This window comes from Salvia hispanica, chromosome 3 (genome assembly GCF_023119035.1).
Source record: "Salvia hispanica cultivar TCC Black 2014 chromosome 3, UniMelb_Shisp_WGS_1.0, whole genome shotgun sequence".
In the NCBI taxonomy this organism is placed as follows: Eukaryota; Viridiplantae; Streptophyta; class Magnoliopsida; order Lamiales; family Lamiaceae; genus Salvia; species Salvia hispanica.
The window spans coordinates 34,452,799-34,480,432 of NC_062967.1; the positions used below are offsets into that span (position 1 = coordinate 34,452,799).

At 36.7% G+C, this 27,634-nt stretch overlaps 4 protein-coding genes across 16 annotated transcripts; 2 read left to right on the forward strand and 2 right to left on the reverse strand.

The window, feature by feature from the left end:
• Positions 1 to 161: 161 nt before the first annotated feature.
• On the reverse strand, positions 162 to 7,490 carry LOC125210882 (DExH-box ATP-dependent RNA helicase DExH3-like). 2 transcript variants are annotated; one of them, XM_048110501.1, is made up of 19 exons: positions 7,335 to 7,490; positions 6,837 to 6,991; positions 6,666 to 6,753; positions 6,042 to 6,278; positions 5,654 to 5,749; positions 5,222 to 5,410; positions 4,900 to 5,059; positions 4,680 to 4,810; positions 4,307 to 4,477; positions 3,920 to 4,192; positions 3,433 to 3,627; positions 3,129 to 3,332; positions 2,772 to 2,841; positions 2,544 to 2,692; positions 2,068 to 2,373; positions 1,915 to 1,974; positions 1,539 to 1,691; positions 1,347 to 1,457; positions 162 to 963 (listed from the first exon to the last, which is right to left on the reverse strand). In XM_048110501.1, the coding sequence occupies exons 1-19, from the start codon at positions 7,485 to 7,487 to the stop codon at positions 544 to 546; spliced, it is 3,321 nt and encodes a 1,106-aa protein (XP_047966458.1). In that variant the 5' UTR covers positions 7,488 to 7,490; the 3' UTR covers positions 162 to 543. The 2 variants fall into 2 exon arrangements, with proteins under 2 accessions (XP_047966458.1, XP_047966459.1); XM_048110502.1 differs by lacking the exons at positions 6,666 to 6,753; positions 6,837 to 6,991; positions 7,335 to 7,490 and having other exon boundaries at positions 5,654 to 5,736; positions 6,042 to 6,120.
• Positions 7,491 to 8,158: 668 nt separating this feature from the next.
• Positions 8,159 to 13,489, forward strand: LOC125214293 (protein RBL-like). 12 transcript variants are annotated; one of them, XM_048115244.1, is made up of 10 exons: positions 8,159 to 8,342; positions 8,432 to 8,530; positions 9,375 to 10,462; positions 10,538 to 10,796; positions 10,932 to 11,003; positions 11,563 to 11,617; positions 11,835 to 11,929; positions 12,006 to 12,739; positions 12,855 to 13,231; positions 13,374 to 13,489. In XM_048115244.1, the coding sequence occupies exons 1-8, from the start codon at positions 8,324 to 8,326 to the stop codon at positions 12,359 to 12,361; spliced, it is 2,043 nt and encodes a 680-aa protein (XP_047971201.1). In that variant the 5' UTR covers positions 8,159 to 8,323; the 3' UTR covers positions 12,362 to 12,739; positions 12,855 to 13,231; positions 13,374 to 13,489. The 12 variants fall into 12 exon arrangements, with proteins under 12 accessions (XP_047971201.1, XP_047971202.1, XP_047971204.1 ...); XM_048115245.1 differs by lacking the exon at positions 13,374 to 13,489 and having other exon boundaries at positions 12,855 to 12,884; positions 12,987 to 13,369; XM_048115247.1 differs by lacking the exon at positions 13,374 to 13,489 and having other exon boundaries at positions 12,855 to 12,884; positions 13,026 to 13,369.
• Positions 13,490 to 16,075: 2,586 nt separating this feature from the next.
• Positions 16,076 to 18,655, forward strand: LOC125216960 (protein WVD2-like 1). Its single transcript, XM_048118751.1, has 7 exons — positions 16,076 to 16,275; positions 16,698 to 17,058; positions 17,354 to 17,442; positions 17,577 to 17,661; positions 17,749 to 17,820; positions 17,914 to 18,024; positions 18,153 to 18,655. Exons 2-7 carry the CDS (start codon positions 16,702 to 16,704, stop codon positions 18,468 to 18,470), a joined length of 1,032 nt encoding a protein of 343 aa, XP_047974708.1. The 5' UTR covers positions 16,076 to 16,275; positions 16,698 to 16,701; the 3' UTR covers positions 18,471 to 18,655.
• A 1,026-nt stretch (positions 18,656 to 19,681) lies between these two features.
• On the reverse strand, positions 19,682 to 26,240 carry LOC125209944 (protein ACCELERATED CELL DEATH 6-like). The gene is made up of 8 exons (XM_048109518.1): positions 26,156 to 26,240; positions 25,908 to 26,000; positions 25,373 to 25,572; positions 25,263 to 25,325; positions 20,990 to 21,430; positions 20,792 to 20,942; positions 20,148 to 20,680; positions 19,682 to 19,738 (listed from the first exon to the last, which is right to left on the reverse strand). The coding sequence occupies exons 1-8, from the start codon at positions 26,238 to 26,240 to the stop codon at positions 19,682 to 19,684; spliced, it is 1,623 nt and encodes a 540-aa protein (XP_047965475.1).
• Between the last annotated feature and the right edge of the window lie 1,394 nt (positions 26,241 to 27,634).

Below are 27,634 nucleotides of genomic sequence, written 5' to 3' on the forward strand. Positions count from 1 at the left end.
ATAATCATATTATGATTTTTTTTTTCTATTTTAAGTTAATCATTGATTATTAATAGTGGTTGATTGTTCCAAATTATATGATGAGGGTGTATAACTTTTTTAAGCTCGACTTTTAGGTTGTAAAGGGGTGTAAATTAATTTAATTATGGTCCAAAATTAAATATCCTCAAAAGAAAAAAGTATCAGAAAATATATTAACTCAATTAATCATTACTATGCAATAAAAACTAAATTAAACTACACTCCCAAACGCTACTTTATCAGACTAGGAACGCAGTTTGATTGGTACGAAGTTTCCTCTCCAACTAATATTAGACTACTTTATCCCTCATTTCTACCTATTTTTTCAATTCTATCCATTCCAATATGTTACTACTATTTTTCAAAACTCAGCATCTAACCTTTCCAAAAGATCTAATTGCCAAGATCTGCATATACATATCTAACGGCTGCTCACGGCCCGAGCTTTACGAGAACGTTATTTACAACGAGAAGCCGGGACTATCATATACGCAGTACGCTACCTCCGAGATCGAGATGAACTTACTTCCTTAACGTGGAATGCGCTTTTATGTCCGTGACATCAAGCGGAGAATTGAAATCTTTGACATGACTATTCTCGGATGTTCGGGTTAACCATGCCAATACGTCACCATCTTTCTCCGATAGTGCTTGTTTTTCTTCGGTTTCCCTACTAACTGCATTGGCCTTGAACTCGGCCAGCGCCCGGTATTCTTTTGTTTTGATATGCTTGGTTTTGTACTTGGGAGATAATGGGCCGTCTCCCATCATCAGTGTCTGAAGCAAGCCCGTGTACCTCTCTTTGTGGTGGGATTCGGTGGGTTTCTTGCTGTAACGACCAAAGACGAACCTCCCTTCACACTGGTCGCCCGACAATAGCTCCTGGATGGCAAGCATTAGGTACTTGCCTTCCTTGTGGATGTCCATGCTGGGATGTTCGAGCTGCATTTTTCAAGAATCGGATGCGAGAGTTAGGCAACTAAAAGCGCACGAGACGAGAGTGTGTCTTGTTAGAAACGACAATAAAGGCCAATAGATTAATTCTCGGGATGGGCATAGAGGAATTAAGGCTGGCAAATCGTGCGGGTTGGTTGTTACCGGGTCGACCTGATATCGATGTGACCCGTTAAGGCCAAACCCTCAACCCGAGCACGAACCCAACATACTACATTCAAACCCGCACATGACACGGATTCGTTAGCGACACAAACTTGATAACACACGACAATAGTTTATGTCACTTGTATGTTAAGATTTGACAGAGAATAAAAGTGAACAAAAATTTTCGATGATGGAAAGAAACACAGATGAGATGAGAATATTACCTTCTGTACTAATAGTTTATCTGCCTCCTCCTTGAGTTTCAGATAGCACTCTGCTAAGCTCGGGCACATGAAGAATTCGATGTATCCTTCCAACATTTGCAGATGTCCTCCCTGAAAAAACAGAAGATTCAACACAAACATACATCGAAGATTTGAGATTTCCGTATAACATTTTCTGATAAAGCAAATTACCGTAGCACCGCACTCCAGTTTACCACCGAACAGGAGAAGAATAGAATCAGATACTCCAGTTGAATCGCGTATGAAAACGTTATGGACTTTGACCTTCTCACCAAATACCAACCATGGGTATTGTATCGTATCATCTCGTGCATTCACAGAATTCTGGAACAAATGAATTAAACAAGATTGTCATAAACAGATCAGTAAATCTAATTCTACACATACTTCAAGGGATGGAAAATCTTGTGAGAATATGGGCCGGGGAGTTTGAACAGTTCGATTTTCCAATTTACTAGTGATGAGTGATCGACTGTTTGATGCAGTCCATCGTGTTCGAGAAAGGATAATGGATCTAGTGGATAGCTGAATAAGCTTCACAACATACCGCATTGAGAAAGACCGGCCCATCAACCATTGTTTTGAAAGACATTGTACCGTTCTGAGGCTGTCAATAAAGAAAAAGACAACGTGTCATCCGTGTTGAGTTTATTCGCTTGAGACCGAAAAGAATTACAAGTAGAAGAAGTGTAGAACTCACCACTACAGACACGATGCCAGGAAATAAGCCAGAACATATTACACCACAAACCAACGAATGATTGTGACTTAGTCTGTTATTAGTTGGTGCATCTGTATCAAGCAACCCAGCATCTTTCAAGATGTTAGTGAATTGTTTACGAAGAGAATGGATAGCTTGCAGAGTTTGGCGGGAGAGGAAGTTTCTCCCACAATACTTGCGTGCTGATCCTTTTCTTTTAGCATTTTTCCATCCATCATATGCACGAACAAGTGCTATATGATCACTATAGTCCTCTGCTGAGAATCTCAGCTTGGCCGATCCAGACTGCAATCACAGATAGAGATGTGAATTAGCATGTAAACCTCTCGATATAGAGATGTTCAGTAAGAATGGATAATGATGACTATAGTATTCACTGATGCTTCAACTGAATGTGAAAATAATCTTTCCTTCAATTCGACATTCATTAACAACACGTGAATGTGCTAACTTACATCATTTTTATCTCGAGGCAAAAGAAAAGGATCCCGGGCACTGAGACCAGCGACAATTGTCAGTATAGGATCAATGCAGCAATAGATAGCACCCATGATTAGCATTTTCCCCAGATTGGGATCCACCGGAAGCACAGACAAGAACTTTCCTGATTGCACAAGATAAAATTCAGATAATAAAAAGTGGAAAGGCTACATTTCAAGATGAGTAGCATAACATTCACATACCAAGATGAGTAAGCTTCTCATTTTCATCTAAAGCACCAATCATCTTCAAATAATCAACAGCATTTTGAACCTGAAATGTTTAGAGAGAATCGAGAAGCATGACTTTCAGTGCCTTGGTGGCCGTAAAAAGGCAGGTGAAAATCATGTTGTATCCATCACAATAACTTAAACATATACTAACAAATACACACTTCAATTTTCTCTTACCAAATGTTTTAAAATCAAGAACATTATAACCTAACATATTACTTATTCTCTGATACAATTCTTGAAACACATTTCGTCAGATATAGGCCTCAATATCTTGCAACTTTCAGCATTATACATCTACAAGAATGAAGAGGTAGTTTTCCTTACAGCCAGTGGTTCAGGTGGCTGAAGAGAAGCAGAGATAAAATCCCCAATACTTTCAACTTGTAAGCTTTTAATTTGCAAGCAGAGAGAGTTCAATGGAGTTCTTAAAAGTTCAGGGAGTTGATATTCAGCAAAAGCATCATACAAACATCGTGGATACAGGTGGTAGCACTCACCTGGCTGTACACGCCCAGCCCTACCCCTTCTCTGCAAGCCAAACATGGACATGAGCAACATTATTGGCTAAATAAGGAGTAAAAAATAACGATGAACAATATTGGAAGTAAACAAGGATGTTTTAACTCACTTGCCGAGCAGAAGCTTGGGATATCCATGAAGGTAGTAGACACGGTGTGTTATTTAGAGCATCATAAGTTGTTTCCTTTGCTTTTCCACAGTCGACGACAAAAACTATGTCATTGATTGTAATACTTGCCTCAGCTATATTCGTAGCAAGCACTATTTTGCGTACGTTGGGAGGTGGCCTCTCAAATATGAGTTTCTGTAAGATAAAAAGGTTGGAGATGGTAATAAAGCACATTATAAAAACATGGATGTTTAATAGAAACAGAGAAATACCCTCAGGGCAAAGCAAGTTTAGCATATCAAAATAAATGTTGCTTCCAGAACAAATCAACTCAAGGATTTTAAATATCGGAATGAACAGATTATCTTTAGAACTTTATATTCTCTTTTGTCCGTATTCACTCCAGAAGGCTAATGAACATATAAGACTCAAGCAATGAAAGAATAAGTAAAAGAAAGAGGGTTAATATAATCCAAAAACCATTTACCTGTTCAGAAGTTTCCATTGAGCCATGGCATGTAAGCAGCAGGACCCTATTCGGATCACCTAAGAGAGGGTGAGCTTTTAATTGATTCTTCAAACAACTAATATCCTCCCACCCGGTCATAAATACCAACACAGACCCAAGGCGTTCCTTGCGAGTTATGTGGCACAGTACAGCCTTTAAGAGGTTGAACCCAACAAAGTCCGGTATCCAGTACCATAACGACTCTTGTACTCTAGAGCTATAGTTTTCAAAATTTGCTTTACTCATAGCATCCTGTCCACAAAACACATAGCATGAGCAATCCTATGTGATAGAGCAGGCATAACGAATACAGTATGATAATCAGAATTTGTTACGTGGTGCAAAGTTCAAAAAAAGGAATCCTACCTCAGCAAGAGTGGTAATTTGATTTATTCTTTTCTGTGGTGCAAGTTGTCTTTGTGTCTTCCGAAGCTTCTCTTGGGCATGATCATCTAATTGGTTGGATAAAGTTATCTCATATCCCGTCATTTCCAGTATATCTTCCAGAAAACAGACTCTCACGGGATAAGTGAAGCCCTGCACCCATATAAGACTTGCTCTTCAAAGGGTAATTAATGTATAAACACAGACATCCGTCACGACCGTTGCAGATTAAGTACAATACTAAACCCAAAGCTGATTTCCTATCCAAAGACATGGCCAAGTACCAAACAAGACTCTATTGCATTATCTAACACCGCAACCTCATAAGTTTTAGGCAACTCCTATTTGAACTTACCGGAATATGAATCATAGGTGCTCCACCGAAATAATTAGAAAATAGATCAGCATTCAGAGTGGCACTCATCAAGATTAATCTCAAATCCCGTTGACGTGGAAGAAGATCCTTCAAGACAATCAACAAGAAATCTGGAAAATGGAGCAGCATGTCAGGAATATAATACTTATAAGCTGTAATAAAAACAGATGACCAAATCTGTGTACATATAAGGGCGCACCTTCATTCATGCCTCGCTCATGAATTTCATCAACAAAAATATGAGTTACACCATCTAGGTTTCTATCGCTCAAGAGCCTTCGGAGCAAAATTCCAGTGGTACAGAAAAGCAAATGTGTATTCTTGCCTTTCGTTCCCTCTAATCGCACTTTATATCCAATCTATCATGAAAATTATAAATATAGTTTAAACAAAGAAACTAAAAGAAAAGAAGCTGTGACAACTGGAAATTATCCATTCAGCAGTGACTTAACTCAGAAGGTAGATACACCACTTAAACTGAAACTAGAATTAAATTAAGAAGAAACAGATAGCAAGCCTACTGATTCACCAAGAGGTTCTCCCCGCTCAGCAGAAACTCTTTCTGCAACAGTCATTGCTGATATTCTTCGGGGCTGTGTGCAGATTATGTTACAAAACGCTCCCCTGCCAGACTCTATATTTGCCTCCAAAATATATTGAGGGAGTTGAGTGGTCTTACCACAACCAGTCTCTCCAGAAATCACCACAACCTATTGTTTACAAGAAAAATTAGGAACGGACACATGTAATTATAAATTAAGAAAGTTAAAACAACTTGACCAATGAATATCATAATTCTTGAAGTTCAAGTTGCGATTCTCGATCTTCAACATTCCGTCAATCCCTTATTCTTGATTTCAAAAATCCATCAATCCCTTTCTAGCCACAATAAAATCCCATTAATCACAATTCTTCAGATACTAATAAAATTCACAAAGAATCAAGAACTTAACCTGATTCGTCACAATTTCTTGAAGGAGCCTTTCCTTCTCCCTAAATGCAGGGAGGGATTTCCTAAAATCCAGCATTCGTCTTCCTTCAGATGATTCCTGTGTTGAGAAAATAATTAACTGAACTTGAGATGCAAAAAACATTACTATAAGTTTGACATAAAGGGTGATTGGCTCAATTGTTACAAGCACTTATTTCTTATAAAATAAAACTGGAGCTTATAGGATGTCAAACATATTTTATGGGCAAGTCTTTGAAGTGTTAGCCAGAAATAAGGTCATGTTAGTAATGCAATTCGTGAACCTAGTTAATTCGAGTGATGTTGCACCAAAAAATGAATAAGTTGGTTCACAACCATACAATTCATCAACATTCAAATGAAATGCATACCTGCCAAGTTCTTTGCATATTACGCAATCGCAAGCTCCGTCTTTGCAAAACCTTCTCCATGACAGAAGCATCAAGAAATGGGTCTGCATGTTCAGCAGTATCAGCATTTTCAACTGGATTGCTGGACTCCATTTCGTTTGAAATCTGACCGCCCTTTTTGGAGTTTAAGCTTGTTCTATCAAGATGTTCCTGAAGCAAACTCTCAACCCTGCTTTGCACGCTCAATGGGATGACAACCTGACCAGGTAAACACAAGATTCAGGTAAGATGAACTAATCAGACTTTTTGAATAAGAATCTAGTCAGGAATACAATGCATATCTGCTAACAACTGACGAATAAAACAAGTTCCAGCTCATATCTTTGTCACTGATATATAAAAGTATATGAGAAACAAGGTTTCGAGAGATGAAGTATTACACTGCATATTTTGGAAACTGACAGAAAGTAGCTATACAAACAAGTTTTGAGTAATTCTGAAGGTCCAAACAACAAAGACCATAAATGATTTTGAGGGTCAGGCAATGGTGGAGATTGCAATTCACAGCAATAAAAGTGCAGGTAACACGAGCCAATTATATGAACCGAACAAAAGCCCATGATTTAACTTGGAGAACTTTCTTACCTCCCTCTGAGGCCGCATATCATCCAGATCAGGCCTATAGTTGGGAAGAGGGACCTTGCTGGCCACAATCGCTTCCCCATATCGTTGACTGACAATGATATTCACAGCATTTTCGACCTTTAGAAACAACAATAAAGCGACAAAATAATGTGATGAAGTACTATGTCCTACCAGTAAAGCCCCATGTGTTTGGCAAGGCCGGATATTAGTTCCAAGTGACACTCATCTCTCTTATCACGATAAATGATCTCTTGATCTTTATCATTTAGTAACAACGCGCTGAGCTTCCATTTCCACACATACATATCCGCCTCTGGTGATGACGGCTGTAGTAGAATGTGTATGGTATAAATAATCGGTTCCATACATCAAACAACTATGAAGTAAATGCAAGCAATTCTATAGCTGAGAAACAGATGATCACTCTGTTTCTCATCATAAAAGCAACCAAGAAATCAAGAACTTCTATTCTATTTGCATCATACTATCTAAAATGCAGTATCCTCAAGTACTTCCACGCACTTCTCCACGTTCAAGATTACATTTTTATCCCAATCATAAGTTATAAAAGTAAACTGGGACTTCAAAATTCACAGCTGCAGTTAACTAACTGACATTGTATCAAACACCATCAGAGCAATTATAGAAAAGCAAAATTTAAAGAATTACAGAGTGGTATTCGCAATCCCATCTATATCCATTGGCAAAGGCGGTGTAGTCGGTGACAGCTACAACTCGGGAGTTCCGTAAATACAAAGTTGAAGAAAGAGCGGCGGATTTGCTGGCGGCGCGTGCAAGTAACGCCCTTACCCGGGAATGCATAAGGATTTGTTTATTTATTGTTATATTGTTAAAAACTTAAAACAATTCATTAATTTATAGAAGTATTTATTAAATTTACATCGATACTGTCCAAATTTACATCAAGAAAGAATGAAAGAATCATATTGTAATTCTTTTTGTGAGATTCGCCCAAAGCCCATAAAAATAATTAATTAACAAAAATAAAATATGTCAAGTAAATCATGAACGAATCTTAAATTGGAGAATTTTAATCACTAGTTTAGAAATATGTCTGATTAATGATTTTTTGACAAATAGATTTATGGAAGAACTACATATGGAAATTAATAGACGTTAATTTTAACACTATCATAATTCTAAAATATGGAAACTTACCCCAAAATTACACATGAAAATTTAAAAAATATAAATCTCTAGAAAAAAGAATTTTTTATTTGATTAGGTACTTTATCAAGATTGGTGGTAATGTTTTAATTTAGACACGACATAAATCAAAACTAATGATATAGTATACCGTAACTATAATCTAACAAATTTTGATTTTTAATTTTTTTTTATTACATATAAAAAATTCAAGAACTTTAAAAAAATGTCTGGTACATTCTTTTATTTTTACACCATGATAGCTATAAGATCAACTTTAATTGGTAGATTTTGTGTATATAAAATAACTCCAAATTTTATTTTTACCCAAAATCCGATTTCCACACTCTACCCCTTTTACCGCTCACTCTCTTCAATTCAGACCCCACTGATTGTTTCCCGCAATGGATTCGTGTTGAAGTAGTGTTTACGCCTCAGAAATTCGTAAATTGGTTAAACCCAGGAGCAAATTTTGAATCTTTCGGTGCGCCATGAACGCTCCAATTATAGGTAAACACACATCTCTCTTTAATCTAATGAACCCCTTTTCTTGCGTTTTTGCTGTTTTTACAAACGTCGTCGTTTCTGGGCGCATGCAGACCCGCTGCAGGGGGACTTTCCCGAAGTGATAGAGGAGTATTTGGAGCGTGGAGTTATGAAATGCATCGCCTTTAATCGACGTGGAAACCTTCTTGCTGGTATGATTTTGCTTTGATTTTGTATATCTCAATTTCAATTCAGTTTTGTTGTTGTTGTTGTTGCTGTTGTGTTTGCTATTGACAATGTAGCTGAGTATGGTGGCTGAAAAGTTCATTGCTTTACTTGGTTTGGGTGTTTATTTGGTGGTGTTCGGTTAGTTAGACAAGATAATACCGGGATACAAATATTGGATAAGTCAAAATAGACTTTATCTTGGTTCAAATTAGTCATAGCGTGATAGGGGTGGAGGTGAGATGGATAATCGGGCCGAGATACATTGGCACGGGCCATGTTTTTTAGAAAAAGGGCGACCGAACATGGCCTATAGTCATGAACAATAGTGAGGACCGAACGAGTCCCTATAGTGCTATTTTGTCTTGAAACACTAAAGGAATTGTTCCCCACTGTTCTGTTCGTGGGAAGTCGAGCTCTGTGGCTTGATTGTAGCGTATGCGTATGATTTGTATGGTTTCGACACTGACTGTTCCAGTATTGATGTTTCCTACTGTCATGTTTTGATCTCTTCTGTGATATCTGTTTCCGAATGCAACGGCCTTTTCTAGGTTCTCCGATGACATGTGCCCAATGTTCCTCCATGTGATGTGTCGTAAGAGTAGTGTTATTCGCACATAATAAAAAAAATGAGTTCTTGCGAGTTGCGACCCAAACTTCTAACTCTTTTGCCTAATTGATTAAAACTGGCCATTCTGGTTTTTCTTGTTCTTTTTGTCCTTGGTGGTCTTGAACCACATTAGATCTCTCTTATCTATTTGTTATCCGATGTGCTCGATTGCAAGCTAGCACCTCTCTAACTCTGCTATTTGTTTTGAACATTTTTGCCAGCTGGGTGCTCTGATGGAAGTTGTGTCATATGGGATTTTGAAACCAGAGGCATTGCTAAAGAATTAAAAGATAAGGAATGTGCTGCCGCAATAACAAGTGTTTGTTGGTCCAAGTATGGCCACCGCATACTGGTGTCAGCTGCAGATAAGACATTGACTCTTTGGGACGTGGTCAAAGGAGAGAGAATCGCTCAAATTTCCCTACAACAAGCTCCTTTGCAAGCTCGTCTGCATCCTGGTTCATCCACTCCGTCACTTTGCCTAGCTTGTCCTCTGTCATCAGCGCCCATGATCGTCGACTTGCTCACAAAAACCGTAACTGGGCTTCCTGTGTCATTGTCTGATACAGGGGATGGTGCTACCCCTCCAATACGAAATAAGTTTTCAGATGGATCTGCTGCATATACACCTACTGCTGCGTGCTTCAACAAGTACGGCGATTTGATATATGTAGGAAATTCCAAAGGAGAGATACTGATAATTGGTAGTACAAGCCTTGAAATACTTGGTATAGTTTCTGTACCGGGGAGCGCTGTCATAAAGAATATCGTGTTTAACAGAAGTGGACGATATCTTCTGACAAACTCAAATGATAGAATCATCAGAATCTACGAAAACCTTTTGCCACTCAAAGGTGGGCTTGAAGCGCTGGGTAAAGCTAACCATGAATCTGCTGAGCAAGATGAAGATAAAAAGTTAAAAGCTGCAGGATCGAGGTCTCTGGCTCTTTTCCAAGAGTTTCAGGATTCGATCACCAGAGTGCACTGGAAAGCACCATGCTTTAGCGGTGACGGGGAATGGGTGGTTGGAGGTTCTGCTAGCAAAGGAGAGCATAAGATATATATATGGGACAGGGCCGGGCATCTTGTAAAAATTCTCGAGGGCCCAAAAGAAGCATTAATAGATCTGGCATGGCATCCCATTAAACCTGTGGTTGTTTCCGTCTCCTTGACTGGCTTGGTTTATATCTGGGCAAAGGATTATACGGAGAACTGGAGTGCCTTTGCTCCTGATTTTAAAGAGCTTGAAGAAAATGAGGAGTATGTGGAGCGAGAAGATGAGTTTGATTTGGTGCCTGAAACAGAAAAGGTGAGTAGTGCTTTGGGTTTTTCCATTGTGGGTTTCTTTTGTTTCTTCCTAACTGAGATGTTAATGTGTTTCCAGGTAAAAGATTTAGGTATCAACGAAGATGAAGATATTGATATTTTGAACACCGAGGGAGATTCTGCCTTCAGTGACTCAGACATGTCCCAGGGAGAAATACGCTTCTTACCCCCTGATCCATGCCCCGATGTTCAGATGGAAGACGGGCTTGTTGTAAATACTTCAAAGGAAGGGGAAATCAGTGAGACTGAATCTCCTCTTTCCGAGGAGGCAGGACAAAATGGCCATCTAACAAATCACGAATCCAGTCCCCTTGATGGTAAGCTTTTTTTTATCCTTTCAAATTGCTTAATGTACTTTGATGCCTGTTCATTTATGTCGTGTAACATATATCTAAGCAGTTACGATATTATTCTTCCTGACTTCAATTCAAGTGATTGCAATTATTTTGCAGAAGACACAGGAGGAATGCGCTTAAAAAGAAAGAGGATGCCTTCAGAGAAGTTTCTGGATTTTGAAACTGAAAGTATTAAGAAGCAACCTCCAAAGTCGAAACCATAATTTAATTTACTTGGAGCTGTAAGATGTCTTGTAGTTTTAGGTTTCTAGTCTTAGTAGTTGTGAAGGATGTTAATTTTGACTTGCATCATACCTTCACTTATTGTCTTCTGCTTCCATATAAGGCAAGATTCTTATATTTGAAGTTATGTTCATCAGAAAATATATCCAATTTGCCTCAATATTAATCTGCTGCAATTTCTTTTATTATCTTTATTCCGAAGTTCAAAGAAAGTTCCATTGTAGAAAGACAATTCTTATTGTTGTCTACATACTTTGCGGGTTCCACGGCACTGATGCTTGGGTCATGGCAGTTTTTCGTCTTTACCTTCTAATTATCGATATTAATGGTTTTTCAATGACGATTAAATGCAAAAAAGACCTCTTTGTTGATTTTTGATGGTTATTGTGGTTTATATTTCTTGTTTGGCTGCATTAATGGTAGAGTTTGCTTAGAGATTGAGCCATGTATATACTTGTCAGGTTTATTCTTTCTTATCACAGTAATTTGTGTATTCAATTTTCAGTCTCTCCGGTTGTTCTTGCATATTGGAATTTCCATCCGCCATCCTCATTAATACGGTAAGTTAATGAAGTTAGTGATTTCTTTCTGATATGGTTGTGTAAAGACTAAAGAGCATACATCTAATCACATTAAGGTATGTCCCGAATGAGGAAAATGAATTTTATTTCTTTTACCACTTTTCATATTCTATGTCTATTTTATCTGTCAAGTTCCTCATATTCTTGTGTAGCATACAAATTGAATCATAAAGAAACTATTTTTTATCTTTTGCAGATACGAAGCTGTAGGTGACATAAGCAGTGAGTGCCACGATAACGAGCATAGCCGTCCCCATATTCACCAGCAATTGCCTTTCTTCATTGAGCTCCGTGAGCCCTTTCATCTCCTTGTGTTTCTGCTTTTCTGAAGCTCTATATGATTCCTTGTTGTCTGCGTGCTTTTCAGGGATTCCCGCAGCTACGTCTTTCTCCAATTTCTTCATCTTGGTAGTCTCCTTACCTTCCTTCTCTCTTGCTTCGTCGTCTGGTTTCTCTGATGCAACGTGCTTTTCTTTAGTTACATTGCTTTCTTTATTTACATTAATCTTGGAAGTTACATTTGGAGTACTTCTCATTGGGGTAAAGCTCCTTCCTCTCCGATCACTGTCCTTATCAGGCGGGTTTTTTGGGCCGACTGATGCCTTGTTGTTAGGTTCAGTTGATGCCTTCAGAGGCTCTAAACTTTTCTCTTCTGCAGATTGGCTCGTACCATCAGCTGGAGAAGCTTTGTCTAGGCCCTTTTCCGGGATAGGTTGCTTTTGATTGCCATCCAGAAAACGTTTCGTCTCCGGATGACCTGATAAATCTTGTTGTTCGATACCACCTTTCATGTCTCTAACTTCTGGAGTACTTTCTGCTCGACCCTTTTGAGGGGTGGGTTGCTTTCGGGTGCCATCAACACCTCCACTTCCCGTAGCATCTTCTTTCCCAACTTTCTCTCTTGGGACTGAAATGCTAAGTATCCCTCCATGGAACTTGGCACGAGCTGAATTCATTTCACCGTTTTCTGGAACTTGAAAGTCCTCCTGAAAGCGACTCCATCTGTTGCCACCTACAAGGCGTTCTCCACGAACCCGGATGGTGTTCCGGCCTTCCAAGGTAACCTTGACCTGCTCCTTCATGAAACCTGCAAAAGAAAAGGTGAAATTCTCGAGCTTTTTTCCGATTCTAGCCGTTGGTGTTTTGCATAGCAATGTTAAAATATGCGAAATGATTATTGAACTATTGATTTGATCTGATTTTGCAACGAACGAAGATTTCAGCCAAAATGCCGTAATTTTGGTATGTAAGTGAAATGTCGTTTTAATTCTCGTCTGATTATGCCACATCTATTAATCATGCATGAATATTTCTTCGGTTGCAAAATTAGATCGAATCAACATTTCAGGAATTAACACGCATATTTTACCGGTGTATGCAAAACTAGAATTTGACAACTCAGTCCGCTTACGCACCAGGAAGATAAATCCTGAGAATGTGAGATTCATCGTCTTGCTGCCATTCAGACTCTGGCGTAAAATCATCGTAGACTGGTCTTGCAACGCCTGATCTTGTTGTCCGTCTAGAACTAGCGCCACCGCCACCTCTCGGCCTCATTGCCATTTCCTCTGCAACTAGTTTTTTCTCAATGTGGTAGGGTCTATTTTGAACTATATGACAGCAACTGTGTGTGTGTGTGTATGTGTTTGTGACAGCCTCATGCATTGAGTTTACATGTATATATGCACACACATGAGTTTCTTGATATGAATGAAAAACCATTGCTTTGCATTAGGGTTACTTGTGTTGCTTTGTTGGGATTTGGATTGGTGAAGATGCAATGTAGAAAGAATTTCTTTTCCTCAAAGATATGACCAAACTCTGAAAAAGTGATTACTTTTCAGAAGGGATGAAAACTGGTGATATTACTTGACCTTCTATCCCAAGTAAGAGTTTTCCTACATTTGATTCTTTGCCTTTTTCTGTATCTCTTTGAGAATTGTGATGACTCGAAGTTTACTTGATTACCTGTATTACAATTACATCATGTCAAAATATTCACATGTGAGTTATCCTGCGTCGAAAATGTGCCGTAAAAAGATATACCTCGATTGATTAACCGAGTCGGATGGTTACATAGATACATATGATATGGTTTTATTTCAATTAGCAAATTCGTTTGAAATTTAGATGCGGGTATCTGGTGACTTGATTAATAATTGGATGGGTGTGCATAATCCTGTTTGATTTTCGGTGACTCGACTAACCAAATCGGATGAGTGTGCAAATATCCAATTAACGAATACAATACTAAATAATTCGGGCAAAATTTAGGTACAACAAATTGAATTCTCGATTAGCAAATTCTAGCACAACTTATGGTAAGATTCGATTAACCAGTACTCATTTTGTCCCAAGATAAGTTAGTCATATTTCTTTTTAGAATGTCTCACTGTAAGTGAGTAATTCCCTTTTTAGCAAAAACTCATGTCTTATTTTATTATCCACGTACTTTATACACTCTTTACTTCTCTACTTTTTCTGTGATCCCATACTTTACTCTTTCTATTTTAACTCTTTAAATATTAATTTTTTAAATCTCGTATCCAAAAAAATTGCACCCCTTATATTATCAACGCGTACCCAACCAAATTATCAGCCTTGGGCCCTCGCCTAGGACAAGATCCACTGCCTGTTCGCTCACCGACACAACGCGCGCACGCACGCAAAAGAAGTCATTTTAATAACTATGTTGTCGGTGGGGTGACCTAAGAGGAATTGTGAATATTTATTTATGTTATAAAAATGAACTTAAATGTTGGCATAACTATTGACCCACTTCTTTTCCTTTAATTTTTTTATTCCACATTATCGTCATGGATTTTAATAGACTTTAATGCCATATTCATTACTTTTTACAATTTTCTTAAATTAGTTTCTAAGTTGTACGTTCAATAACTTTGTTTAATCATATTACTCCATATGAAAGTAACACTTGAGAAATTTAAAATATAAATATAATTGACGTCAGAGGAGTATGAAACATGAATCATGCTTTTGATTAAAATATAATTAAAATGCGAGGAAAAACAATGAAATGATCACAATTATTCACAATACTGTGACTGACACTAATTCCTATAGAGATTATGGTGCGTCAATCAATATAAATTAATCTACTATGTAATTTTTAATATTTTTATTATTTTGATCTGTAGTTTGATCCGAGAGCTATAAACAATTAAACATGCTTATGAATGAATATGTGAAAATGGAATTTGGATTTTATTAATATAAATCCAAAAAAACACCATTTCAACAAACTTCATCAACCAACTTTTTAGCTCTAACAAACATGATTCCGATGCTAATGATTATTTAATCCATGTAACTTGCATATTAGTATAATCCAAAAGAAAATTAATGATATGTGATACATCAAGTTTGGACTTTTATTAATATAATGATAATATAATCCAAGTGGGGAGTGAAATTTTTAATGTATACGTATATTAGCATAATGTGTATGACTATCTGATTTATATTATTAGCATAAAACGTGAACGAAATTGCTACACTTCATCTTTTTTTTTTCCCGTTATCTACTCTATTTGGAGTAAATAATAGTAATCCAATATATTACAATTGATCATAAATTATTTATCAATTTAATATATTAAATATGGTTTTCTTTCTCTAATTATTTGATTTTATTATATAAATTTATTTATTAAATTACAAAAATAACTCTGTAATAAGTTATAACTGACATTACTATAAGTCTATAACTGATTATGTTATGGCCAAATATTATTTTCCAGTAATAATAGTAGTAGTATGACTTAATTGAAGCCGGGCCCATAAAGTATGAAAAGTTGGAGTGCAGCACATAAATTCAAATTCCAATTTCTCACTTTTTGACTTATCTTTTATATTTGAAATTTCATTGAAAACTAAATGCCTTAAGCCTCATCCACGTTACTTGACGGCGTTATTACAAGAAAGTAAATCAAATTTATTCAACCTTGTATTAGCTATAAAAAAATGAAATTTTATTATTCTTTAAACACGTGTTATGTTAGTTGGATGTTAAACTAACAAAAGGTTAGCTTGTTGTAAAATATTTAACAAAAGTTAGAGGGATATAAAGGTTATAACTTATTGCTTATTTTTTTGTTTTTTAAGGTATTGAATAATTTAAATTAAAATATATTTACGCACAACATTTATTCAATCATTATCACAAAACTTCGATTTATTTACATTGTTTGATACATAATACATCCTTCAAACTTTGACTTCTCAATCGAAGATTAAACACCTTATCACGTCATAAATTGTTTTTGGAGAAAAACATTGATTTCCTTTTTCAAATTTCAAACACTATCAACACATTTATTGAAAATATTGAATTTAAATACATTTGTCTTAAAAAAAGAAAGAAAAAATTCCCATGAATAAATAAAAAAAGAAAAATAGACAAATAAATCAGCAGCAACGGCCCGACATTAGCGGCTTCGAGATTCGAGAGAGAGGGCTCAAAACCTCCATTGGTTGAGAGAGCGCTGCGAGTTGCGCCCACGTTTGCTCGTCGTGGATTGTGGCAGCGGTGAAGGAAGTTTTTTTTTATCCAATTCATTCGAAGATCTTGTCGCCCAGATCGGGAGCAGAAAGGAGGAGGAAATTGAATCACATTTGTGAGAAATCTCTCTTGTTTTTCAACAAATTGAGCTCTGTTTGTTTGAGATTCATTTGGATTGTGATATTTGGCTCGATCCGCTTGTTTTTTGCTAGTAATCTGTTGATTTTAGCTGTTTTTTAGTGTTTCTGTTTTATCTTTCACTGAATTGAAGAGATTTGGGGGTTTTAGCTTTCTGCAATTTGATTTATGCAATTAACATATGTTGTGTGAAGAGTTCTTCCCGTTCCTTTTCTCTTTTGGATATATGCCTAAAAATGAATTTGATTTTGCAGCATTGTTGAGCAATTTCACAACCAATTAGCTTTTTCTTGGAGTTGTTTTCTGGCTGTTAGCTATCATATTCAGTTGTGATGGATAGAAAAGTTTTTGTTGAAAATTAGGGATTTGGTTGACAGCCTTAGCTTTATGTTGGTGCAGGCAAATGGGGAGAGGTGTTGTAGGTCTTCGTATTGATAAGAAGACGAACAATGAAAGATCGAATGCCACCGTCCGTGTTGCTCCGAAAGCAGTGCCCGAGAAATCTGGAAAGAATGATTATGAGGTGAAGGATAATGACACGAAAGCTAGAGTTCCGGATGGTTTCGATGAGAAACAAGACGTGCTAGGGGTGAAAAGCACCAATCACCAACCCGAGGAGAAGATTATTAAGGCTGATGTTCACAAGTCTCCTGAGAAATCGCCAGCAAAACCTGCATCTGCTAATGGTTCTGAAAGCAATGATTCGGGTGCAGATGTTTTGCCCAAGTCTCGTGATTCACTTTCTCCAGGATCAGCAAAGGTGAGTGTTTCCTCTTTAAGTATCACATTAGTTTCGTATGTATATTCCCAGTTATGTCTTTGGACTTCGTTATACATTGTAGTATAGTGGTTTCTGATTGTTTGCATCGTGATTGACATGCTAGTTGTTTCGTTATGGCTTAGAGTCTCTAGCAAGTATCGATTATTGGATGTATGTTCATTGTTCCACATAGTTATTGTATTTTTCCTTGTTGGTGTTCTATATATGCTATGTAAGTATAATATTGATCGCGGAGATTCAACTTTCTTGCTGATGATGTCTGTTCCTGTTCCAGCCAATTGCTCATTTGTCTTCAAGGAAGCTGATGCAGCCTCATTGCAAAAATTATAATGATGAAGAAGATAATTGGTCTTTGGCTTCCTCGTATCCTATGGCTGCATTTTTCTTTTTGCTTGATTGGTTTTGCACGCATTTTCTTTTCATTATTTGAAATTTAGCAGTACAGCTGCTGTGCTCTCGGCCTCTTTGCTTTTATGTTAGTTCCTTAGCATTTGTAGTACTGCAACTTCTGTAAGGACGAGAGTCACAGTTCCGGTTGCTCCAAGATTCAATTGTGTAAACCGTTTAGAGAGGCGTAAGGAGGTACTTATCATGCTGAATGAAGTCGAATATCGTATTGTTTCTAGTTCCTTACGTTTCTTATCATTTCTCTCCATCTTTGTTTCTTAGTTTTACACTAAGTTAGAAGAGAAGCACAAAGCCTTGGAGAAAGAGAAACTTGACTATGAAGCTAGAACCAAGGTATGGCTTCCCTCTGTATTGTATTCCTTTTCTCGTCCCTCTTATTCGGGATTATTAGAAAATTCCTGTTATAACCTACATCGGTATATGTAGGAAGAAGAACAAGCAGCAATTAAGCAGCTTAGGAGGAACATGATGTACAAAGCAAATCCTGTTCCTAGCTTCTATCGTGAAGGTCCTCCACCGAAAGTCGAGCTAAAAAAGGTATTCATTTTCCTACAGAGCTTTGCTTGTTCTACATAAAATGACTGATTCATGTAATTATGCCAAGGTAAATCGTTTTTGCTTCTTGCAAGTTCGTGTCATTTTGGACTAAATATGTTTATACGCAGCTGCCTGTCACCCGTGCCAAATCACCAAATCTAAGCAGGAGAAAGAGCTGTGGTGATGCAGTCAAACCGACTCCTGAGGACAAGGTATCCAGTGGACGAGCATCTCGTCACAGTGTAGGCGTCTACAGAGAAGGCAGAGCTTCTCCTCTTCAGAAAAAGGCCTCTCCCGTCACCCCTAAGGGTAAGGATCAAACTTATGCGCGAAAGGTGAATGGATCGAACAAAGCCAAGATTCCTACGAAGCAATCAAAAGAGACGGTCGAAAATTCTCAAGCAGAAGAGCAGGGGAATGCTGCTGAAATTGCAGCTCAATCTTGAACTTGTATTGGTAGTTGATAGATTTATAAGTAGCTGGAAAACTCTCTTCTGTTTCCTCATGTTTGATCAAAATGTTTGTATGTTTGTGCAAGTCAACTTTGTTACATGCACTGACTTGCCAAAGGCGATGCCTAAATTCTGAGCTGTATATTTTGTTTAATTTATTACTACATCCTATGCAGCTATGCTCTTACATGCAACACAATACAGTTAAAAGTGAAGATGTGTCTCTAAGACCTAGAGTTGAAAAATCAACAAAATCAAAACTAAGATGAAGCAAACCTACGACACAACAAAAACTTATGTTACAACAATGTCAGCACCTACTAGAAAATTTAAAATTGAAGAGAATTTAACCATTTCACATAAAATTGTCATCAATTCAAAAACAGTGAAAACTAAGATTCAAACTCTTTCCAAAACAAGTTCTAAGAACATAAAATTTCGACAATCATTATCTCAATCAAACAAAGTGAAATCCTCTTGCCAAACAACCCTACAAAATCACCACACAAGAATAAAAATCTCCCAACACCAACACACATGCATGCAATGCTTAAAATTGTAATTCTACATTAGTAAGACATTACCAACATAAATAACTAGATACGATACAATACCACGACGCGAAATAGGTTGTGCTTGAGACTCGATTGATTTGGCTCTGTGCTACTAAGAGTACACGGTAAGCAAAATGGGTAGTAGTAATAAAGTTTACGCAGCACCAGACTCCTCGAACTGAGTGGTGCACACAAAGGAAGCAGGAGCACAAGTAGCAAGACGATGAAAGATGTACTCATGGCTAGCATAGTGATTTGGAGCCACCTGAGTTTGTTAAGAACTATGGTAACTCCAGCTGTGAAAGCCATGGACATCATGATCAGAGCCACCCCGAGCAAAGGTGCCGCTACTTGAAGGGCAATGACTACAAAGGTAGTATCACCTAACTGAGCCCAAATCAGAGCAGTGACTGCAAGGATTGAACTATACATGCCTATAGTGTCGCATAGAACAAAAATTTGGAACACCGTGTCTCTCCACATCGTTGCCATGCCCAAATCAGTGCCAGTTTCAGAGCTAATGTAGCCACCAGGCATGGTGAAACCAGCTGCAAAAGTTACTGTTGCGACCAGAGTTGCCACGACCAAGAGAGTGTTTACTCTTTCCTTATAGACTTCCATGTGGCCACTCACCATTCTAGTTGAACCTTTTCAGTAGGAGATAGGTTGAGGAACAGATACAGCTTTTAGGGCAGCCCAAACCAAACGCTGTAACCACACAAACATATCAGAGTAAAGGTCAATTTTGGTTCAAAACATTCACTTTTTGATAAACAGGTCCATAACAAATGAAAATGTCACCGAAATAGTCCTTTTTTTACGGTTCCGTCAAAAAACTAACCATCAACGCTAATTGCACAGTGGTGTGACCGTTAGTTTTTTTTTTACGGAACCGTAAAAAAAGGACCACTTCGACAAAGATTTCATTTTGGACCAAATTCGTATTTTGGTCTTATGTTTAGGACCAAATTAACCTTTACTCTTAATATATTAAGAATGTTGTTGTGACAGAATAGAACAACTGTGCAATCGAGACAAATAGAAGCGTAAAGAGACACACATTTACGATACGATAACGATACAAATTTTCGGTATCGACCCAACCCTTGTAACATACCTGCCTAAATGAAGGATTGCATGCCTTTTTCTCATAAGCAACATTAAGAGCAGTCATTCCCTTGTTGTTAACCGCCATAAAGTCAATCTTCTGGTCCCATGTTAAGCAATTGAGTATCTTAGGATGGTCATTCCTACAAGCGATATGCAGGGGCGTGTCTCCAAATTTATCCTTCATGTTTACGGGGGAGTTTATATTTGGATTCTTGAGAGCAAAATTGAACACTTTATATCTTCCACTCCGAGCAGCGATATGTAGAATGTTACGACCAGACTTGTCAAGCAGATCATCTGCTTCGGGGATATCTTGAAGCAACGCACAAATGATATCAACGTGGCCTTCCAATGCTGCCAAATGAATAGGTAGTTTACCTTTTTTGTCTCTTCTAGTTGCATTGAAAGGATAGTTTTGTAGCAAGTAATTTGCTGCTTTTAGGTGACCCAAAGATGCAGCAAAATGAAGAGGATTTCTTCCTTCATTGTCTCTCATTTGGATTAATCCCGGCTTAGCGTTGATTATTGCTTCTAAAACAACTGATGCACACAAAAAATAAGAACTATAAATAACCAATCTATCCATTTTATTTTACATTTACCAAGCAAAGATGGTATGGAATCATTATTAATGAATAGTTGAATACATACCTATGTCCTTTCTCTCAATTGCTGCTTGGATGGAAGATTTATTCTTGAAAAGCAGGTTTAGACGCCTCTCGTCCGTGCATTGTGCGAGAATAGAAGAGACGCATTCTACAAGACCGGCTTTCGCTGCCAAATAAACCGCAGATTCTCCGTGCTTGTTTAGGTGATATGACAGCTCAGAATCTTGTTGGATAAAAAAACTTGCAACTGATTCCCAAATTCCCAACCACTGATTAATGCTTGATCCAAGGCTGTGTTTCCCATCTCATTCTCTGCCATAAGCAAAGCACTCTTCTCTGTCTCATTATGAGAGATGATTCCAACAAGGGCTTCTACCATTGCTTCATGTCCACCCTTTGCTGCAAGATGCAACACCGTCTCTCCACAGATATTCTTGGCTGAGACAAGAGATGGTTTCGTACTAGCTATGAATTTCACTATATCTTGGTTTCCATGTTTGGCTGCTACATGAAGAAATGTGTTTCCAATAAGGCTTAACCTTGACAAAATATCGTCTCCGGAATCTCCCGTTGAAATTCGACGAATAATTCTTTTGATGTCAGCAAGATCTCCATTTTTGGCTGCTAGATACAAGTCAAGATCCTTGCACATATTTGCATGCACATACTCTTCTTCATGGATCTAAAGTTTGAAAATCCAAAATTAAAATTATGAAAAATATGCATGGATATAAATATTTAAATAAAGTATTATAGGGCTAATTGTTAAATAAATGGCGAAAGATGGTCAACTTTTGGTCCGTCTCACGAAAGAGGTCAACTTTTGGTTCGTCTCACACTACTTAAAAACCGAATTATAAATCACGAAGTTTGTTATTTTTACAATCATCACATCTATCTCTTTTTCGGTGAAATGCACGAAGATGTGACTACCAATTTTAAACAAATAACCATTCATATGAACATGTAACACCCTAAGAAGAATATGACTTAACATTCCTAACATAGTCATAATACTGTAACATGTTTAAAATTGGTTCCAACAACATCATGTATTTCGCCAGAAAGGAGACGGATGAGATCATTGTGTAAAAAATTACAAACTTCATGATTATAATCATGATTTTTGATTTATAATTAAGTTTTGCTAAAAGTGAGGAACGGACCATAATTTGAACATCTTTCGTGATTTATTTTGCAATTTGTCTTATATTATAATTATAACTCATTTTTTTAAATAAAAATCAGTTTTATGCAAAGGGAAAATTGTTATAAAAGAATCATAAAGTTTGGTCAATCCTAGTTCCGAAAATTTAAAGTTCAACTTGAAAATGTTGTGAAATGAATTCGTTCTCAATCATCCCTGGGTAAAAATTTCTGGTCACCTACATGTAATAATGTTCATATTTTGCAACCATACAATATTGTTTTCTTTATAAATAGACAACATTGTTTAATTCATTAATCAGCAGTGACAACGTGTCAATTTTTTCGGCTAGCATATCAGGTACAATTTCACCAAAAAGTTTCATCATTAAATATTGAGAACAAATCCAAATATTTGACTTTTTGGCTGATTTTCAATATGCTTGGACGGATTAAAATTTGACCAAATTTTATTACGCCCTCCGTCCCACTTTAGGAGTCCCGGTTGAGTTCGACACGGATTTTAATAAATCTAAAGGAAAGTTGGTGAAAAAAGATAGTGGGATGTGCGTCCTACTTTTATATATTAGTTTTTTAATAAAATGTGAGTGGAAAAAGGTGAGTGGAATGTGGGGCCTATTACCAATTATGGAATATTCCAACTGGGACATCCAAAAATGGTAAACCGGGACTCCTAAAGTGGGACGGAGGAGGTATTTTTTTTCAGAAATTTGCCTAAGATAACTAATGGATAACCTAAGGAGCGATCCAACACCTAGCTTGGTCTACGTTGAGAATGTCCAGGCCGGACCGATGAGATCATTAGGGTGGGTTTGATAATCAAATTTTAAATTCCATAAATATATATCAACATTTTTTTTTAATTTAATGGAGTACTTTTATTATTTGTAGTGTGTAAGAGTTGTTGCATGCGGTGGAGGACATTATGGGTAATGGGGTGTGGGTTATGGATGGTTTTAGTTCACGTGATCAGACTCCTAGGGGCTTAAGGCCCTAATAAACTCATTTTTAAAAATATTTTCTTCGATAAAATTTTGAATTTATCTAAATTTTTCTAATTTTTTAAAAATATTTCTTTGATAAAATTTTTAAATTTATCTAAATTTTATGTTAGTTGTTATGCCGAAGCCTTTATTAATAATCTAAATCACTTAAAAATTCAATTAATATTTGGTAAACGTAGCCCCCTACACGAGTTTTTTTCTGCATCTGCCCCTGATCGTAAAGAAATACTATGTGACCCTATTCTATCAAAGACATAAATCAACAAGAAAAAATGTGCTATGTGCTTACTCCTGGTTCGGGTAAGTTCATGCTTGATTCCGACCTATGCCATTCATGTTCAACCTCTGCTTCGATTTTATCTGAAGATTCCTCCTCTTCGACCAGATTCTCGTTCTGCTTCGACAAGCTTTTCATCCTTTCTACTTCTTGTTCGTTTAGCATGAAAGAAGAAGATGAAACTCGATGAAGCATAATATATTTCCCTTGAATTTAAAGTGCAAGGACTACACTGAGAAATAATATAAGAGTAAATAGAATTTCAAATAAAAAAATAGGCAACCGATCAAGAGATAAGAATAGATATGACTATTAAACTATCCATAAAAGAAAATAGTATGATTGTATTTCATCATGACATAATTTTCGGGTTTATTTAAGATACATGAGTGTATCTTTGAAAATTAATGTTTATTTGAAATAAATATTAATTTAAAGGCCAATAAAAGAAAAAAGGAGTGTTGCTAAATTTGTTTATAATAATACTGAAATGATAAAATAAAAAAGAGAGAGGGAGAAGATGAAACCTGATGAAGCAGAATTACCCTAGAATTGGAAGTGGATGGACTGAAAAACTGTGATGGCTTCAAAGTTCAAATATCTAAGGCCAAAATATCAAAGAAACTCTTGTTAAAACTTTAGAATTGGTCATGGTGTCCAAAATAATTTTTTCCGTTTTTACCCCTCAACCTTAAAAGGGTGTAAATGTCTTTCTTCTTCCCTCTTATTGTCGTTACTTTGACCCGTTGTCGGATAAAAAAAGACAAGAAAAAAAAAGGGAAGGAGGGAATAATAATTTCCCATCCTGTCCTGTCACATTAAACGGTTCCTCAGGTTTGCATATAACATGTTCATTATTTTAATTTCATGTCATATGTCATTGTTGGTTTTACTTATTTTATCTATCTTTCCTTAATTTTGAAATGACCCGTTGTCGGATAAAAAAAGACAAGAAAAAAAAAGGGAAGGAGGGAATAATAATTTCCCATCCTGTCCTGTCACATTAAACGGTTCCTCAGGTTTGCATATAAAGATCAAGATATATGATTTATATACTTATATGGATTATTTGGCTGTTTGGTAGATAAAATAAGGTCTATGTTAGGCCATTAAAGTCCATCTTAGCCCGCTGAGACCCAGAGCAAATTAGTTCAAATGAGTAAATTATTTAAGAGCATCCACGATGGATGCCCTAGTGGAAGCCCTAGTGAGAGCCCTAGTGGTTGCCACGTCAGCATGCTCTATCTTTCTGCAATGGTGGAGCCCTAGTGCATGCCCTATCTCTTATCCACTTTTCATTTCAATTTTAAATTATCATTTTTTTAATTTTTTTTTAATTAAACTAAAACACCAAAATATATTATTTTAAACACCACAAATGCAAAAATAAAAAAAAATAAAAAACATTACTTAATTGAAAAGTGAAACTACATCATACTTAGCTAAAAAAAACTACATTAAAATTAAAATACTAAAAAAAAGAAGAAAAAACCAAACTAGTCATCTAAATTCAACATCTGGACCAAATTCTTGATCATATTCTTAGTCCTCTGTCGGGCTTCCGGATCGGTTTCTTGACGAAGGCTGTTTTGGGCGTCAAGTATAAACCTATACTCAACCACCTCGTGATAACCTCCGAGCTCCTCGATCGCCCTGTCCATGAGCATGTCGACTTCCGCATATTTCTAAGCACTTACCTGAAATAAGGTGACATTGGTGTGGTATGAATAGTGAACGGATCTAACAGACAAGACTTGCCTTAGGCTATCTACTGGAAGCGCTTTTGAGGTCTCCTGATAAATATTTATTTCTTAATCAATGTAGGTTAGCATTGAGCATACTGTATTGATCATGCACTGCTTTGACTTATCAAATGGTGCGGGTTTTTTCGTAACCCAATTATCCCGATATATTGGGTAGTGGTGATCAATATCTAGCGGTGTTAGGATTGCTATTATATTGAATCGTGCACGAGCTGGAGTCTCGCTTGATAATGTCCTCAAGAGGAGCGCGAAACGAGTTTTTATTATTCGGAACCTAGCTAAGACATTCAAGTTGACATTCACCTTTCTATCTGAATCTGAATTTTGAGGAACAGATGCAGCATGTAGAGCAGCCAAAGTCAAATGCTGAAACCCACACAGAGATATCAATATATTAGGATTATGACGTCAACATGGCCTTCAAGTGCTGCCAAATGAATAGGCAGTTCACCTCTTTTGTCTCTTCTAGTTGCATTGCTCTTACATTTTTGTAGCAGGTAATGTGTTGCTTCTAGGTTACCCAAATATGCAGCAAAATGAAGCGGTTTTCTTCCATTACTGTCGCTCATTAGGATTAATTTTGGCCCCGCCTTGATTATGGCTTCTAAAACAACTGATGCATGAAAAAAAAAACACAATGAGTGTTACCATTTTCCAGTGAATAAAGGCCAAAACTGATCTGAACATATGCCAATTATTGCATACCTATTTCCTCCCTCTCAATTGCTTCTTGAAAGGGTGATTTATTCTCGAAAAGCAGATTTAGGCGGCTCTCATCCGTGCACTAAGCAAGAATAGAAGAGACGCATTCCACAAGACCAGCTTTAGCCGCCAAATAAATGGCAGATTCTCCATGCTTGTTTAGGTGATATGATAGCTCAGGCTCTTGCTGGATCAAAAAACTAGCAATTGATTTTTGATCTTGATGCAAGGCTGTGTTTCCCATACCATCCTCTGCTATCAGTAGATTACGCTTCTCTGTGTCGTTACGAGAGACATCTCCCACAAGGGCTCTTACAATAGCTTCATCTCCACCTTTTGCTGCGAGATGCAACAGTCTCTCCGTTGAAATTCTTGGCAAAGATGAGAGATGGTTTCACATTGGCTATGAATTTCACTATATCTAGGTTTCTATGTTTGGCTGCAACATGAAGAAATGTGTTTTGAATAGGGGCTCAACCAAGATAAAATATCACATTCAGGATCTGTATTGAAAATTGTTTTGAACTGGTGGAGATCACCACTTATGGTTGCTACATATAACTCAGATTCCTTGTCCATCTTTGCAGTCATAAGCTCATCTTCTTTACAGCATCGATTAACCAAAGATTTTATCTTTCTTCGATTAAATAAGGATTTTATCTTTCTCCGGTTCTGGGTCATCATCTTCAAATCATCAGACATCACGCTTTGGGGTACATTGAGAGCCTATTCCAAGAAATGCAAAAAATCCCAAGTCAAAATTATGAAATATAGGGATGTGATAAAAAAATATCTCAACTTCTGTGTATCAAAAATATCAATATAATGGCATAAGTATATCAACACATCCTAATAACTATCTCAACTATGTGTATTAAAAATATCACAACATAATGACATGAGTATATCAACCCATGTGTAAATTATAATAAAAACTAATTTTTATATCCAAGCTAAGCCAACTAGAATTATAAATTACAGTGTTTGCTATTTTCACAATTATCACATCTATCTCTTTTCGGTGAAATACAAGAAAATGTAGCAACCAATTTTAATTAAATCATCATTCATATAAACACTCTTCTCTGCATTATTCTATCTCTTACTTTACCATTTCTCTACTTCAACTATTTATTTACAAAACGAGTGCTCAAAAGTAACTGGGACTGCTAAAGCGGGACGAATGGAGTGACAAATTTTACAATTAAATTTACTAATAGTACAACATATTCAGAAAGTAATATTATCAACATTTACATAAATATACTTCATTCAATTATATATATATTTCAAAATAATCAAAGATAGCAAAGTACATTGCCTAAAAATAAATAAATATTCCAAAATAATCAAAGATAGCAAAGTAAATTACATAAAAATGAGTAATATTGGAAACTTTAGAAATAAAAGGGAATAATTTGAAACAGAAATACCTGTTCAATTTTGCGATGGAGGGAGTATGAGCTTACTCCTGGTTCGGGTGAGTTCATGCTTGAATCCGACCTATGTCATTCATGTTCAACCTCTGCTTCGATTTTATCTGTCGTTCTGCTTCGACAAGCTTTTCATCTTTTGCACTTCTTTTTCGTTTCGCATGAAAGAAGAAGATGAAACTCGATCGATGAAGCAGAATATATTTAAAGTGCAAGGACTGGACTGAGAAATATAAGAGTAAACAGAATTTCAAGTAACAAAATAGACAACCGATCAAGAGATAAGAATGATCAAGAGATAAGAATAGTCATGACTCCTGAACTAACCATAAAAGAAAAGATGATTGAATTTCATCGTGACATAATTTTCGGGTTTATAAAGAAGCATGATTGTATCTTTGAAAATTAATGTTTATTTGAAATAAACATTAATTTAAAGGCCATGCAGCTTATAAGAGAAAAAAGGAGTGTTGCTAAATTTGTTTATAATAATACTGAAAGTGGATGGACTGAAAAGCTTGTGCTTGCTTCAAATATATA

Bases quoted from the DNA above. Each gene is read 5' to 3' on its own strand.
- LOC125210882 (XM_048110501.1), bottom strand. From the start codon at position 7,487: ATGCATTCCCGGGTAAGGGCGTTACTTGCACGCGCCGCCAGCAAATCC. The intron at 5,411-5,653 runs GTTAAGTTCTTG...TGTAAACAATAG, and splicing joins AAGAAATTGTGACGAATCAG to GTTGTGGTGATTTCTGGAGA. The intron at 4,811-4,899 runs GTGCGCCCTTAT...TCCATTTTCCAG, and splicing joins TGAGCGAGGCATGAATGAAG to ATTTCTTGTTGATTGTCTTG.
- LOC125214293 (XM_048115244.1), top strand. The intron at 10,463-10,537 runs GTGAGTAGTGCT...ATGTGTTTCCAG, and splicing joins TGGTGCCTGAAACAGAAAAG to GTAAAAGATTTAGGTATCAA. The intron at 10,797-10,931 runs GTAAGCTTTTTT...ATTATTTTGCAG, and splicing joins CGAATCCAGTCCCCTTGATG to AAGACACAGGAGGAATGCGC.
- LOC125216960 (XM_048118751.1), top strand. From the start codon at position 16,702: ATGGGGAGAGGTGTTGTAGGTCTTCGTATTGATAAGAAGACGAACAAT. The intron at 17,662-17,748 runs GTACTTATCATG...TTTGTTTCTTAG, and splicing joins GTTTAGAGAGGCGTAAGGAG to TTTTACACTAAGTTAGAAGA. The intron at 18,025-18,152 runs GTATTCATTTTC...GTTTATACGCAG, and splicing joins CGAAAGTCGAGCTAAAAAAG to CTGCCTGTCACCCGTGCCAA.
- LOC125209944 (XM_048109518.1), bottom strand. From the start codon at position 26,240: ATGGACAAGGAATCTGAGTTATATGTAGCAACCATAAGTGGTGATCTC. The intron at 25,326-25,372 runs GTTGACGTCATA...TGTGGGTTTCAG, and splicing joins TGGCAGCACTTGAAGGCCAT to CATTTGACTTTGGCTGCTCT. The intron at 20,681-20,791 runs GTATGTATTCAA...TGTGTGCATCAG, and splicing joins AATTGAGAGAAAGGACATAG to TTGTTTTAGAAGCAATAATC.